Source organism: Coccinella septempunctata, chromosome 4, assembly GCF_907165205.1.
Source record: "Coccinella septempunctata chromosome 4, icCocSept1.1, whole genome shotgun sequence".
NCBI classification, from domain to species: Eukaryota; Metazoa; Arthropoda; class Insecta; order Coleoptera; family Coccinellidae; genus Coccinella; species Coccinella septempunctata.
Genome location: NC_058192.1, coordinates 21,610,708 through 21,624,611, shown reverse-complemented (window position 1 = coordinate 21,624,611; position 13,904 = coordinate 21,610,708). Strand labels below are relative to the sequence as shown.

Genomic DNA, 13,904 nt, shown 5'->3' with positions numbered 1-13,904 from the left:
AAAAAAGAAGAGTCATCATTTTCATTCTTAATAGCTGGACAGTCCACGTAATATTTCGTTCTGTTCTGTTTCGAATCTCGTGTGAAAGTTGCACAAATGCTTGTGTTTATATAGTGTGTACATAAAGTATGGAACAAATTTATTTTCTCGAACTGGGATTTAAAACAAACAAAAAAATGCTGGAACACGTCGAATTTTTTTTTTCTGTTAACATGCCTTCTTGTCAAAATTCCTAACTTTATTAGTTTTCTCAAGCTGTCAAGCTGTATTAACACAAATTACAGTAGGAACTTCAAACTCAAGGGTTATATCTACCTACTTAAATAATAAACAATAACTTACTTTACCTAATTAAATACTCAAACTGAAACCCTTCTTGCGCCCAGTATCCCAAACAATCGACAAATTCCTGCTGGACCATACTTATAGTTTGGCAACTGATATTAGCACATTCGATTCTAATTCTAGTTTTTAAGTCCTCAATTATTTCAGGTTTAGTTTTATAAACAAAATTTTTCAATTTCTGTTAATATGACAATTTGAGAAAACTAATAAAATTAGTAATTTTGACAAGGTGTCATGTTAACAAAGATAACACTAGCAACTTCAAACTCTAGGGCTATAATCCGGAGCGAGAGACCTTTAAAATGAGGTATCCCTTGACCCCCCTTCCCATTACAAAAATGTGCCCCTCTTGAAAAGCAGATCGACATGCTCCAGAATTTTTTTTTAAATCCCAATGCGAGAAAATGAATGTTTTCCATACTTTATGTGCACACTGTATATCCAACCCTCTATAATTTTCGTTGGCAATTATAGTACCCGGAAATAAACAAAGAGAACCTATTCCTTTATATCCCCCGACCCCCGTTCCCATTATAGAAACTAGGGGTGGCACTCACCCCCGCTCAGGGGGTGAAGGTAGAGGCAAGGTAATATGCCTAAATGTGCCCCTTTTAAATAGTAGATCGACGTGTTCCAGTATTATTTTTTTTTAATCCCAGTGCGAGAAAATAAATTCATTCCATACTTTCTGCACACTGTATAGTCTCGAACTGCAAACATCAGAACAGTCCTGATTTGAGCATCTTAGGAAAAGGAATAGTTATTTATACTCGATTAAAGTTTCTGAATAGTTAAAGCTCGCACATTTCAATAACAGAAATCCTGATAGAACGCTCGCATCAAGCGAGAAAGTTGATAAGTCACGTTTCTGTGTCATTCTTGTTATTCTCGTTTGCCGATCTGAAGACCTCATCAGATGCACTTCGTTTGGAAAATTGTCTGTCAGTTTTTTAGGCTCCTTCAATATTTCAATTTCTTCGATGTGAAAATGCGGAAGTCGGCTTCAAAGGGCAAGAAACTGCCGGGAATACAGGAAAAGCTTCTGTGAATCGCTATTTATAATGTATAGAGTCTTCGCACGAACAGTTTGCCCATCTCGGTTGAAGATTACTCTTTCAAAACGTTCTGCATATTATCGACACATGACTGCGTATGATGAAATCTCATTCGAATATTTACAAAGTGCTTCACAATTTGCTATTGGATGTGAGAATATCTATCTGCTTCAGGCACTTCAGCTTCAAACAAACAGAAAATGGCGCTTTTTCATATCCATTTATGAATATACTGGATGTTTTAAATAAGACGATTCATTTGGGTTTATTTCGAATTAGTTTCATATTTCTATGTTCGGTTGCCAATTTCATTTGGTACCTTTGGGAAGATCTAGATCTACATGTCCTGTCTGTTTCTCGCTGTTTCAGATTCATTCGCACTATTTTGAAATATCATGTTCTCACAATGCTGATGTAAAATAAGTAGGGAAACCCTAAGTATTACCAAGAAATCTGATAATTATTCCATCGTTTGAGAAGGTAAACTTTTTCATATTTGGGGAATGATCATCAAATTACATAAAAAAACTGGATTATTATGAACAATGTAGTCGAATCAACAAATTCCATGGGTACTTTGACGATAACAGAAACAAAAAACTTATCAAAAATGTTCAATATCATCTTCTTGAATGGAGATAGCCACACGTCTGGTCGAAATTCCTAGTGCTATCAACTGTGATTTTGAAAAAACTTCATGAAAGGTCCATGGAAGTTAGGTCGGAACATCTGGGCGGTCAATCATGTAGTCTCCCGGTACTTATTTCGGAACGTAAAATATTTCTTTCAAAAGAAAAGGGCATGTAATGAAACAGATTCCGTTCCTTTCTAATTAAACAATTATATCAAAAATTAAAAAAAATTCGCTCAAAATAATAGAGCCTCATCAGTCGAACACTAAAATATTTCGATTAGTGGATTTCAAATATTTTCTCCGTTCAAGTATTCGAAAGAAATTTCCACCACCGATAACAGAAAATCTGTATTTTCCCGAGAACTTTCAGTCAATATGATTTGACCTGAAAGATTTATGCCCTCATGTGACGATCGTCTGGGGATTGTGTAGATCAGAAATGATAGCTCCCCTGATAGTTCCGACCGTAGATGTGTTCATGTATTATTCTTCATGTTTTCCTTCGATATTCATTGGAAATTGATGAAATCTGGAGAACGGCGGAAGAATAATGAAAAATTGCATGTCTACGAATCAATTTATTCCCGAGAAGGTGACATCGGTTTTACGAGAAACAAATAAGATAGTTTTTTTTTGAGTAGAAGAAATGTTTCAGAAATATACAGACCCTTTGTTGCTGAGGATGATGGTTTTTTTTATCTTTTTTAGAGGATGAAGTCGTTAAACTCATTGAATTTGAATTTCCACTTTTATCAGGTATCGTGATCACAAACATTTTCTCTGAGCACTATCTCTCTGTTTCGCGTTATTATGGTTACACGTGAAAAAGGCTGAACCAAACCTGAATGTTTTTCTGAAACCTTCCCCATACTTCGTAAAAGGTTCGTAAGGAAGAAAAATTTAAAAAAGTTGCCTGGGAAACTGAGAAAATCATTTAAACTTCTCGCGCAAGTGTAGGTGGGTGGTCTACTCTTCACGGATAAGTGATTGAGACTCTTGCTGACTGTTGACAAATGAACAACACGAATTGATCTCAATTTAACGTTTTCAAAGTTAAACATTTTGGTTATCAATTTATTAATTATTGTGAGTCTGATTGATTAGTGTATTAATTATTATTAAGTATACATCGGGATTGTGCTTTGCACCTTTCTATTTACTTTTGTATTTCGGTGAGAACGTGCAAACGTTGCGATTGTGTTTAATCGAGCTGTATTTAAATATTATGCAGTAATTGATTACAGTACAGTACAGCATAATGATTAGTACTTACTTATTGGATCAATTAATGTTTTATGTTCATTTTGTATCGTTTTAAAATACAAACATGAAGCCGCGTCTGGTTTTTATTACAAAATGGCAAGGTAAACTTGGGGCTTCTCATTATCCCACCAGAAACTCTATGGATATAATATTGTACAAGGTGAACAGTGATAACGCCTAAAAGGCAATGAATAAAATAATAAGGATAAATTCAGATGCATACCACCCGACGATATGAATATCGACAAGTGTTACGATCTGAATTGAGCGTACTCCATTTGGGGCCTTGACGATGGCAAATTGGCTAGCTCAATTCAGATCGTAACACTTGTCGATATTCATATCGTCGGGTGGTATGCATCTGAATTTATCCTTATTGTACAAGGTGTCCCAAATTCGATGTTCATTGACGGAGTCTCGGAAACTAGAAGAGCCAGAGCAAAAAAAATTAAACGTTTCCGAGCTGTTTTTCAGAGAAACAAAGAAGAGTTATTAGCAAAAATTGAAATTTTGATCATTTCGAAAAGTTCTCATAACCCATTTTTGTCTTTGAAGTTACGTATCTGAACTTGAATGTCTTGAATCTTCTTCACTTTTAAACGTATAATCTACTGACAAACGATTTTTTCCCAATTCCCGAAATAACAAAACAAATTCAATTATAGTTGTTTGTCGAATAATTAGACATTTGAAACAGGGAAAATTTTTTTGAGCTGGTCAGTGTATTCTACCTGCAGAAAGTTCAAGTTTTAGATCTGTAACAAAAAAGTTATGAGAACTTTTTGAAATCGTCAAAATATCATTTTTTGTTTTTTGTCAGCTTTGTATTGGTGTTCTGTATAAAACTGCTTTTCTCTTCGTTGAAGAGGAAGAGCAGAAGGACGGTCATATACCTAAAGCCTTTTTTCTAGTACGGAAAAAGAAACTTTGGAAGATGATATCTCCGCTATCTTGCATATTTTATATAGGCGATTTCCAATGAAAAATTGGATTGATGTGGCCGATTCTTGGTGAAAATCCAAAATAGAACTTGGATTATATGATTTTCACAAAAATGTGTATCCAACACCTCAACACGTGTTTCGCTATCAAAATCAGTTTCATTTTCATTGCTATTTTCATAGCTAAACACGCGTCGTGGTTTTGAAAACTCATATTTGTGAAAATTATGTAATCTGTTTCAAGTTCCAATGAAATATTTCATATTGATGAATTTTAATTTTTATCAAAGAAAGAGTGAAGATTACCCTCTGAAAACATCCTGTAATTCAAACAATCTTCACAAGCAAATTTTCATATAAATAGATGATGTTTAACAAGATTTTCCGTTGTGACATAAGGAATTCAACTTGGACACTAACTTCATCCAACAAGGTATATTCATGCTATTCTGTTCGCATCTTACGATCTTTTCCGTCCAAATAGGATTAAATGCCCCTATATATCTACTGGTGAAAGCTCAAGTTTTCTATCCTGTTTCTGTATTGTGAAGTTATAGGATTTACGACAATCGTGATTTCGTTTTATGTTATTTCGTTTTCCCAAACAAAAAACCATTCCAACCATTACTGATAAATTTCCATTTTTGTGGAGTAACGAAAGTGCGTTCAATCGGTAAAGCTTGATGATTTCGTCATGTTTTTCATGATTCGAGCGGTAAAAAATTTGTTAGTCTATAAGATCATTGGCGATGTTGTTAACGAACGAAGTAGGAAATTTTTCCGAATAGTTTTTCCACAGCGAGTAAAATTTTTTCCGGAAATTTCAGTATAGGGAATAGTATATAACATTACTAGCAGGGTAAGAGGGTTTTTACTGGCGAATGGAGGATATAACTGACGAGCCGCAGTAAAACCAGTTACCTTGCGTGTATTGTTTTATATTTTATTTGTTCCTCATTTGTAAAAAGGTTAGATAAATTCCAAAAAAATCTCAATAATTTGTCGCAAATGTCGTAAGCTATGGAAGCGTTGCCATGAATATGTCTGTTTATTTTTCTTCACATTTGTTTTGGCCAAAGCGAAAATGAATGTACCATAAGAAATTATTGAGTCAGCCAGCAGTGTACGAGCGAGAATACGACGACTTCAAAAAGTGGCAAAACAAAAATAGTGTGATTGGCGTAACTGAAGATGTTTTGTTGGTCTACTTGAATCAACTATCAGCTAGATTCAGCCCTAATACTTTATGGGCAAAATGGTCTATGCTGAAAAGCTGCTTGGAAATGAAAGAAAATGCCCTTGTTCGCAGGTTTGTTTTCCTTAAGCATGCAAGATGCCGATCAATGACCACCACTTCAAAAAGAAATAATATAATATATATATTGAGTTTGTTTTTTTTTTTTTTGATCTGTACAAATGTTGAATTTTCAAACAATCAATCTCCAAATATTGTGCAATCTCACATTTCATTATTATAAACTTACCTGGCTGTAGGACTAATACTGTCGATGGCCATTTGGCCTTTTGGTCAATGAATTGCGTTTATTATTATTATTTTTTTTTATTGAAAAATATGACGTTTAGTTGTCATTTGCAGATTTCAAAAGGTAATAGCGTTTCTGAAACAAAAAAATGAGCGTTATACGCAAAAAGGCCAAGGTATTAAGTAAAGAAGAGGCTGAACAATTTCTTTTACATGCTCCTGATGACCAGTGGTTGCTTGCGAAAATGGTAACAATATTTGGGATTTTTGGATGTTGTCGATGTGACGAAATTCTCTCCTTAAACATGAATGATGTAGAAGATATGGGAAAATACGTTATTGTGACATTGCGGCAAACAAAAAATTTAACAACAAGAAGATTCACCATAACCGGTGATGGCTGTAGCTTCAAGCCCTGCATTTTATACAGAAAATATGTAAATCTTCGGCCTCCTGGAACAGAAAGCCTAACAGCGGGTTTCATAAAACTTTGATTGTCCGATCAACGATTTGACAGTTACTCGAATTCTAAAACGAAATCACTAAAACATTTTAATTTCTAAATATATCAAAGAAGTAGCAATTGATAATAATTGAATGGACGTATGAACATCCTAATTTGATGCGAGAATGATAATGTGAATGATCATGATTGAATTATCGATCAAAAACTTGTAAAAATTTTGCAAGTTAACTGTCAGTTTTACAAGTTAGTGACTCGATAAAATAAACTTTCTTGATTAATATTGTGTTTTTGGAAACTGAGGTTTACAAATGAGAAACAAATACATGTAATTTTAAGCTACTTACTGATGAAATGGTGGTCGAAAGGAAAGAGGAAAATGGAGAATCACGTATTATCAGAAGTTATGGTTTGTTTTGATATTGATGATAGGTATAAAATGAATATTATAGGTTTGATTCAACTTAACTTAATATACGATGGATTCATAACGTGATTATAATCTATGCGTTATGAGATTCGATCTTGTGATTCATGGACCATTATTCACTAGTCTATAATACTTCATGCCTATAACCACAGAAAGAGGCTCTCTACATAAAGATACGTAGTGCTATACATCTAAGCCAAGTTACCTAGTATTGAGTTATATATTTAGTTGAAGCCAGATATTATTGAAAATGGGGTGGAGTATTTCAGAAATACTCTTATCTTATATTATGGATATTATTCACTTGATCACTTGAATGATCTACCAAACGTCATTCGAGTGAATAAAAGCCATCATAATAGGCTCGTCGAATAATGTAGGTATTGGTTCGGATAAACATGATAATCATATACATATAATATACGATTATCATTTATCAAAATACGGAGTTTCTTTAGTTAATATGCTGCAATATTTCATTTCGATATTTTTCATATCTGTTTCTACGATTTTTTTAATGAATGCTTCTTTTCAGGCTGTGATTTTCGATGAAATCGAACTCACCGACCTGTGCCTAGCTGAGTGTTCAACTAAAAACGTCAATCATAGTTTTCAGGTGAGTAGTATTCCTAATGAAAAAACGTATTCAATTTCAACATAAAGTCGTATTTTTAACGATAGGTATATTTTTTGCACTTATCCATTATATTTTCGATCTTGACAACAAAATTACAAAGTCGAAGTCGACACGAGATAATTGATTGCGACCACTAGAGAAGCGAGAACCAGCCAGCGGAACTCAGCCTCCGTTGACCTATCAAAAGCTCTGATATTCCAGATCAGTCGGCTGATTTCTAACACTGCTAGCATTGTATAAAGGCCATTCCTTGTACAAATGCTGCTAGCTTATATAAGAACGCATTGAGTTGAGTTACGCTGTCATTGAAAGCAAATGACAAAAGCTTTCTCTAACATGCAACACATTGCAGAATATCGCCCTCAGATGTAAATCTAGATTTTCACAAGTTTGAAGCGGAGGATTTTCATCTGAATATTTAGATCACACGTTCTATAACTGGCATCAGGAAAAGATTGTGAAAATCCATTGCGATTTTCGCCGAGACCAAGGGAGATATAATGAAGCTACCTTCAAATAGAAATAGAAAAAAGGGGTCAATTCGTCTCAAATCGGACAACTCTAATCCCCGGTTTCACAAAACTCTGATTGCGCAATCAACGACTTGACAGTCACCGGATTTCCAAAACGAAATCACTGAAACCCTTTCATTTTTGAATATATTGAAAAAATAGCAACAGAGAATCATTGAATGGAGGTATAGGTTCGGATCATAATTTGATGCTGAATTATCGATTGAAAACAAAGTGACGTTTATCTGTGAATCAAGCGTTGATGTGTCAGATCTATATTAATAAAAGAGGATCTATGGTTTACTTCAAAATGCTTTATTGTCAAACGATCGCACCAAATTGGACAATTCTTTTTTTGTTGTGTTTATTATTGTTAGGGCAAGGTTTATATAACAAAATATTCCCAAAAAAAATTGTACAGAACAGAAAAAAAGGCATTCCTTTTTCTTACGACTAATCGAGCAATCATAGAGTACTTATAGGTTTTCGACATTTGGACAAAAAGTTAAGTTATATCGAGTAAATCGAAAATTTAAAATGATGAGTTCGTTATTATTTATCTACCCTAGAAATAATTTAACACATTGACGGACAACGACGTCTATAGACGTTCAGGTCACTGTGCATGATGTGACGGCACAGTTTTTAGACGTTTATAGACGTCGTCCTATAAACTCGTCTAACATCGACAAGACGTTCCTGGACGTTGGAAAAGCGTGATATTATGAAAAAGCGTCACATCGTTCACACATTTTGAATTTTGTGAACCCGAAAGATGACGATCTTGATCGGAATCATTCGCTTCGCCATACCGAGTATTCAGTCGCGACACAGCCATCCAGCGTGTTCAGTATTTGTTCAAATGTGAGAGTGTTGCGCTCGAAAATTACGTAGTTTCCATGTTTAACTTTTATTATAACTTCCTTACCAAATCTAATGAAGAGAAATTCTACTTTTTCTGTTGAAAAAATGAAAACGCCTTTGGACGTCCATGTCATAAAAAAAAAGAAAATTGTTCATGTTATGACAATGACGTCTAAAGCCATCTGTTGTTTTTTTTTCCATATTCACATCCTCTAAATCACTACTTATATTTTGATGTATATCACTCCAATTTTGAACCATATTAAATCAGTACACATGCGCGTCATATCACAAGCAACTGCCAAATAGGTACTGTCCGTCAATGTGTTAAATGGCAAAACTAGGTTTGCCGGGTCAGCTAGTTAATAATATAAGGGGAGATACCTTGGAACCTGTAGAGTATCTTACCAAAAATTAGACCTGTATTTAGGGGGAATTGTTTACGACAGCTTGTCAGAATAGTCAAAAAAAACGATCATTGTACATACTCGAGCGTGTCAGATTGAGATATATAGTCCATTCAAGAATGATTGACATCTCGGGTGGCTATGGAAAATCGAATTTAAGTTGGTAATAGCCCTTAAGTTGAGATTTTGTGTCGCGGAATTAATGTTGGTATTGCGAATAAACATTGATCTATAGACCTATTATATGTGAATCTATGCACTTACCGACGGTTATTTGAATTTTATACAGCTGTTTATGCTCTTCATTCAATCGTATAAATTGGAAACATAGTTGTGTCAATTTTGAATGCTGATTAATATGCTGCAAATCTGAATATTTCTTATTTTCATATACTTTTCTAGGTTATATTGATATATTCCAGTTCTGTGATTGAAAGTACAGAAATTTTCGAATATATTTTGCGACCAGATATTAAGCTGCGCCTGGACTTTCAAAACCTACTAGGATGTCAATCATTCTTGAATGGACTATATGTGGTTAATTACATGTTGAAAAGTTGACAATTAAAGCGTGACGAAAATGTGTGGAAGGGCGAAAAATTTTGCAAAAAAAGTCACTTGTACATTCTCGAGCGCGGTGGATATTTCTCTTAGTTTGAAATTAATGATTTAAGAATAACGAAAAAAATTTAATTTCACAGTTCCAGCAAGCCGAAACAATAGAAATTGAAATTGGCCATACAGGTCACAAAAATGCGTTTTTCGAATTATCACCTTTCCTGGGCTTCAAATTGTTTTCGCATTCATTATAAAAGTTGTAGAGCATAACTTTTTCTACAAATTTTGTCCGAAGCAATTTTTTCTACGTTTGAACATATCTGAGATATATGGCGATGAATGTATCTTAAACAGGGTTTCTAAATTGACCTTGGCTTTTCGCATGTGTGGCTAAGCTCCTCGTCTTTATCACCCTGTAGCTCAAAAACGGTTAAGGGTATGAAAAATTGCTTCAGACGAAAGTTGTATGTAATTTTATTTTCTAAAACTTTCATAATGAAAACAGAGGTAGAGGAAAGGACATATCTTTAAAAAATGCCTTGTTATCATATTTGAACTGTCAGATCAAGAAAACCTCTGCTGATTATTGTCAGATTACTGGGTCAACACGTCTGTAACACCGAGATCAACCATCTGTATGAAAATCTGGCACGTTCGAGTATGTACAAGTAACGATTTTTTTTGGCATCTTCAAAGGACCGCTGTTACCTTGCGTCACGTCCGAATTGTCAGTCTGTTTTTTTACCATTTTCAACTCTTCCGTTCAGCCAGTTCCACCGCGCAAACTGTCAGATTAACATGAATTTATTATCAGAAATACGTAGGGCATCTTAATCTGACACGCTCGAGTATGTACACCTGACAATTTTTTTTTTCATCTTTGAGAACCTGCAGACGCATTCTCCACCGCTGAAAGTGTATACATCATCGAACTTTTTTTTTTCTACCATCGAATCTTTAAAATCCACTAGGCCTTCACGACGCTCGAGTAAATCCCGATTTAGCATCGTCGGCTCTCCAACTATTTGGAAAACCAGGGGTAAACATGGCAAATGAAGTCTTGAAGTCCCAGAAAATTCATAAATTTTTTTACCCCTATTTAACCTATTAAAATATACAGAGAAAGTTATGAGGATTTCACGGGAACGAGGACAAATCAAGAGTTCATCAGAAATACAGAGAAAGGTTTTTGAACATTGCATTACATTCATGTACCTATGTGAAATTAATGGCAGTTTGCATTATTTGCAAACGGTTCTAGCAGTTTGAAATGCTGACATATTCCGAGCCAAATCACTCATTAGAATTTCAATTTCGACTTTGAATGTCAAATGACATTCTAAGTAACACAATTTGGATACCTGTGGAAATTAAGAATTTTTTTTTTATTTTTGATAATATTTGAATTTATTCAATCCAGATAAACTAAAAGAAAAACATGAATATAACCATTTTTTTGTAAAATTTTCCAAATTCCAAAAAAGATATCCTCTCTTGAATTTTGTTCAAATCTAATATTTTCATATTTTTAAAAATAGCTCGAGTGAAGAAAAAGTGTTCACAATTTATTTATTCGTTACTATTCCAACAAACAAATAATAATTATAAACGAGAATAATCTGATTATAATAAATAATCTGACCAAAAGCAATCATAAGTATGAGACTCGTTGGCCATATTCATCCAGAAAATGGGTCTGCAATCTTGGATTTGTGAATTTCTACGTGGAATCGGAAGCATTAATTCTGTATCAGCAGTGGCGGATTTGCATTATTGGCCGCCCTAGGCCCTTGGCCATGTAGAATGTTGAATTCAGTCAAATAATTTTCACTCACTCTGTTTTTTGTCTGCCCCTAATATCTGGCCAACCTAAGCCCGGGCCTACTCGGCCTTAAGGCAAATTCGACAGTGTGTATCAGCGGGAGATTAGAATGTGGTATATTGATTATCACAGGAAAATCTTATATGAGGCCACCTATAGGTTGTACTCTTCACATGTAAAAAAGCCCAGAAAGATTCAGACTCTTTTTGAGAAGGAAATGGCTGTGAGAATGTTTCAGTGGTGAAAAATTACACATTTGATTTTTATACTCATTGATGTCCTTCTCCATATGGGAAATCAGAATTTCGCGTCTGTATGGAATAATATGAAAATAATTGATCTTTACCCAGAAATTTTGAGATTCGCTAATGCATACCTACTTATTCAATATAACAGAAATTTTCATCATGGAAAATATAACGGATTTCTCCATTAAAAAGGAATCAAAAAACATTCAACGGTTAATGAAGCAATAACCTGATATTTTCGAGAAGAATACAAACTAATTTGTAGTCCCATGTCAATCCCAATCAACATCAGTTCCAACCTACTTCGAAGCCACAATTCGCACGCGGACAAGTAATGAAATAAACTGTCTCGAACGGGATAGAGAAACTATCGATAAAGTCGTTAGTTTTCCTGAGAGTAAATCTAACAAGTCATGCATTTAACAAGGTCGAAATTCAAGAGAATCAATATTCACCAATGAGAATATTCCAATTTTTTCCAATTATGAGATAGATCTTATTGAATGAACGTGGATTTACCTAGGTATACAGAAACTGATGTTCTGAATAATAGTTAGGTACTTGTATTTATCATAATATTGATAATTCGAACCCTTGTGAATGTATAATGTGGAGAAAAAAAAAAGATTTTTAAATTATAAATTTCTCAGTTCTATAAATTAATTTTAACGTATGAAATTGCGTAAAAGACAATCGAAACACACTAGTACCTACCATTTTTATAAGTAAAAAATTACCCCACAAAAAAATGACGTAGGCTCTGTTGGCGATTTTCTTATGTTCCCAATCCTCGCCTATTGAGGGATTAAAGTGACACTTTTGATCCCGATACGGAGAGTGACTGAGGGATTAAAAGAGCTCTATTCTCTTGGTTTATACAGTACGAGTCTTTGACTTGTACGAATATTTTAACACTAGCTTCTTGAGGTCAAAAGAAACACTTTTTTCTTATACCATTTTTTCCGATTCGGCACTGATACAAAGATATAGCCATTTTATGGTTTCATAATGAGCTTTACCACCCCTGGAAAAACAAAATTACCTTCAGAATAAATCTGTGACGGATTACATGTGTGGATTTTCTAAACAGAGTTGTATTTAGCCAAAGTACCCAATTTTTCAAATTTCACAGATATTTTTTATTTTCGAATATCAAATTACTCGAATACGACGAATTATACGAGATAATACATTACAATGACAATTTGAAAACTTGCCAGTCCAATTATGTCACGACAAGAATGATTTCAGTGAAAATGCCGGAATAGGTCAATTTCTATTAAATTTATATATTTCTCCATCAGTATGTAGCGTAAGTATATAGTATACAGAGTAAAATCACACACTGGTTTTAGTCGAGAGATAAATTGGCCTGGCAAGTTTTCAAATTGTCACCTCCTGTAACTACTTCAAGGAATAAATAGAAATTTGCAAACAATAGTATTCATGTAAGGGGACAAGTGATCTTTCAATTGAGGTAAATCTCACCTCCTACTCCCTATTAAGAATTTAGGGGTGATAGTCCCTACACCTAGGGTTGAGGAGATTTCGGCTTACAATTCTGCTCAAAATATGTCCCCCTCCGAATAAAAATTGACTTATTCCGGAATTTTCTGTGAAAACATCCTTGTCGCGAGATAATTGCCCTGGCAAGTTTATAAATTGTCGCCCTGTATGAAGAATACTTTTATTTCTTAAGAGTTGGGTTCTTTGAATTTTTGGTATTGTTATTGTGCGTGATGGTCATAATGAGAAAAGTGAAAGACGTGAGTGATATCTCGTGTTAGAAAAAGATTAATCAAATAAATGAAAAGCTACATTCCGAAATTCATTTCATTCGATAAATCCGCTTGTGGGATAAATCTAAAAATAACATTTTTTCATGGGTTGTATGAATCTTTTTCGAACACAAGATATCACCAAAGTCTTCCAGTTTTCTCATTCTGACCATAACGTACCATAAAAATACCAAAAATTCAAAGAACTCAACTGTTGTTGGACGCTATATAATGAATATTTAAACGTTTTGTAAAATAAAAGTATTCTTCATATTCTCTCGTATAATGCGCCGTTTTCGAGTAATTTGATGTTCCAAAATTAAAAATTGTCTGTGAAATTTGAAAAATTGGGTACATTGGCTGAATATAACTCGGTTCGAGATCCACAGATGTGTAGTGCCACAGATTTAGCTAGTTATTCTGAAGGTAATTTTGTTTTTCCAGGGGTAGCACAGCTCATTATG

General features: G+C 34.2%; 1 protein-coding gene across 4 annotated transcripts in view; it reads left to right on the top strand.

Moving 5' to 3' along the window:
- The window catches only part of LOC123311413 (diacylglycerol kinase eta), a 183,524-nt gene that overhangs the window by 74,942 nt on the left and 94,678 nt on the right, over positions 1–13,904 (top strand). For all 4 annotated transcript variants that reach the window (XM_044895335.1, XM_044895333.1, XM_044895334.1 and 1 more), the window contains one exon: positions 7,150–7,230. In XM_044895335.1, coding sequence (XP_044751270.1) covers positions 7,150–7,230 — 81 coding nt within the window. The remainder of the gene's footprint in view (positions 1–7,149; positions 7,231–13,904) is intronic.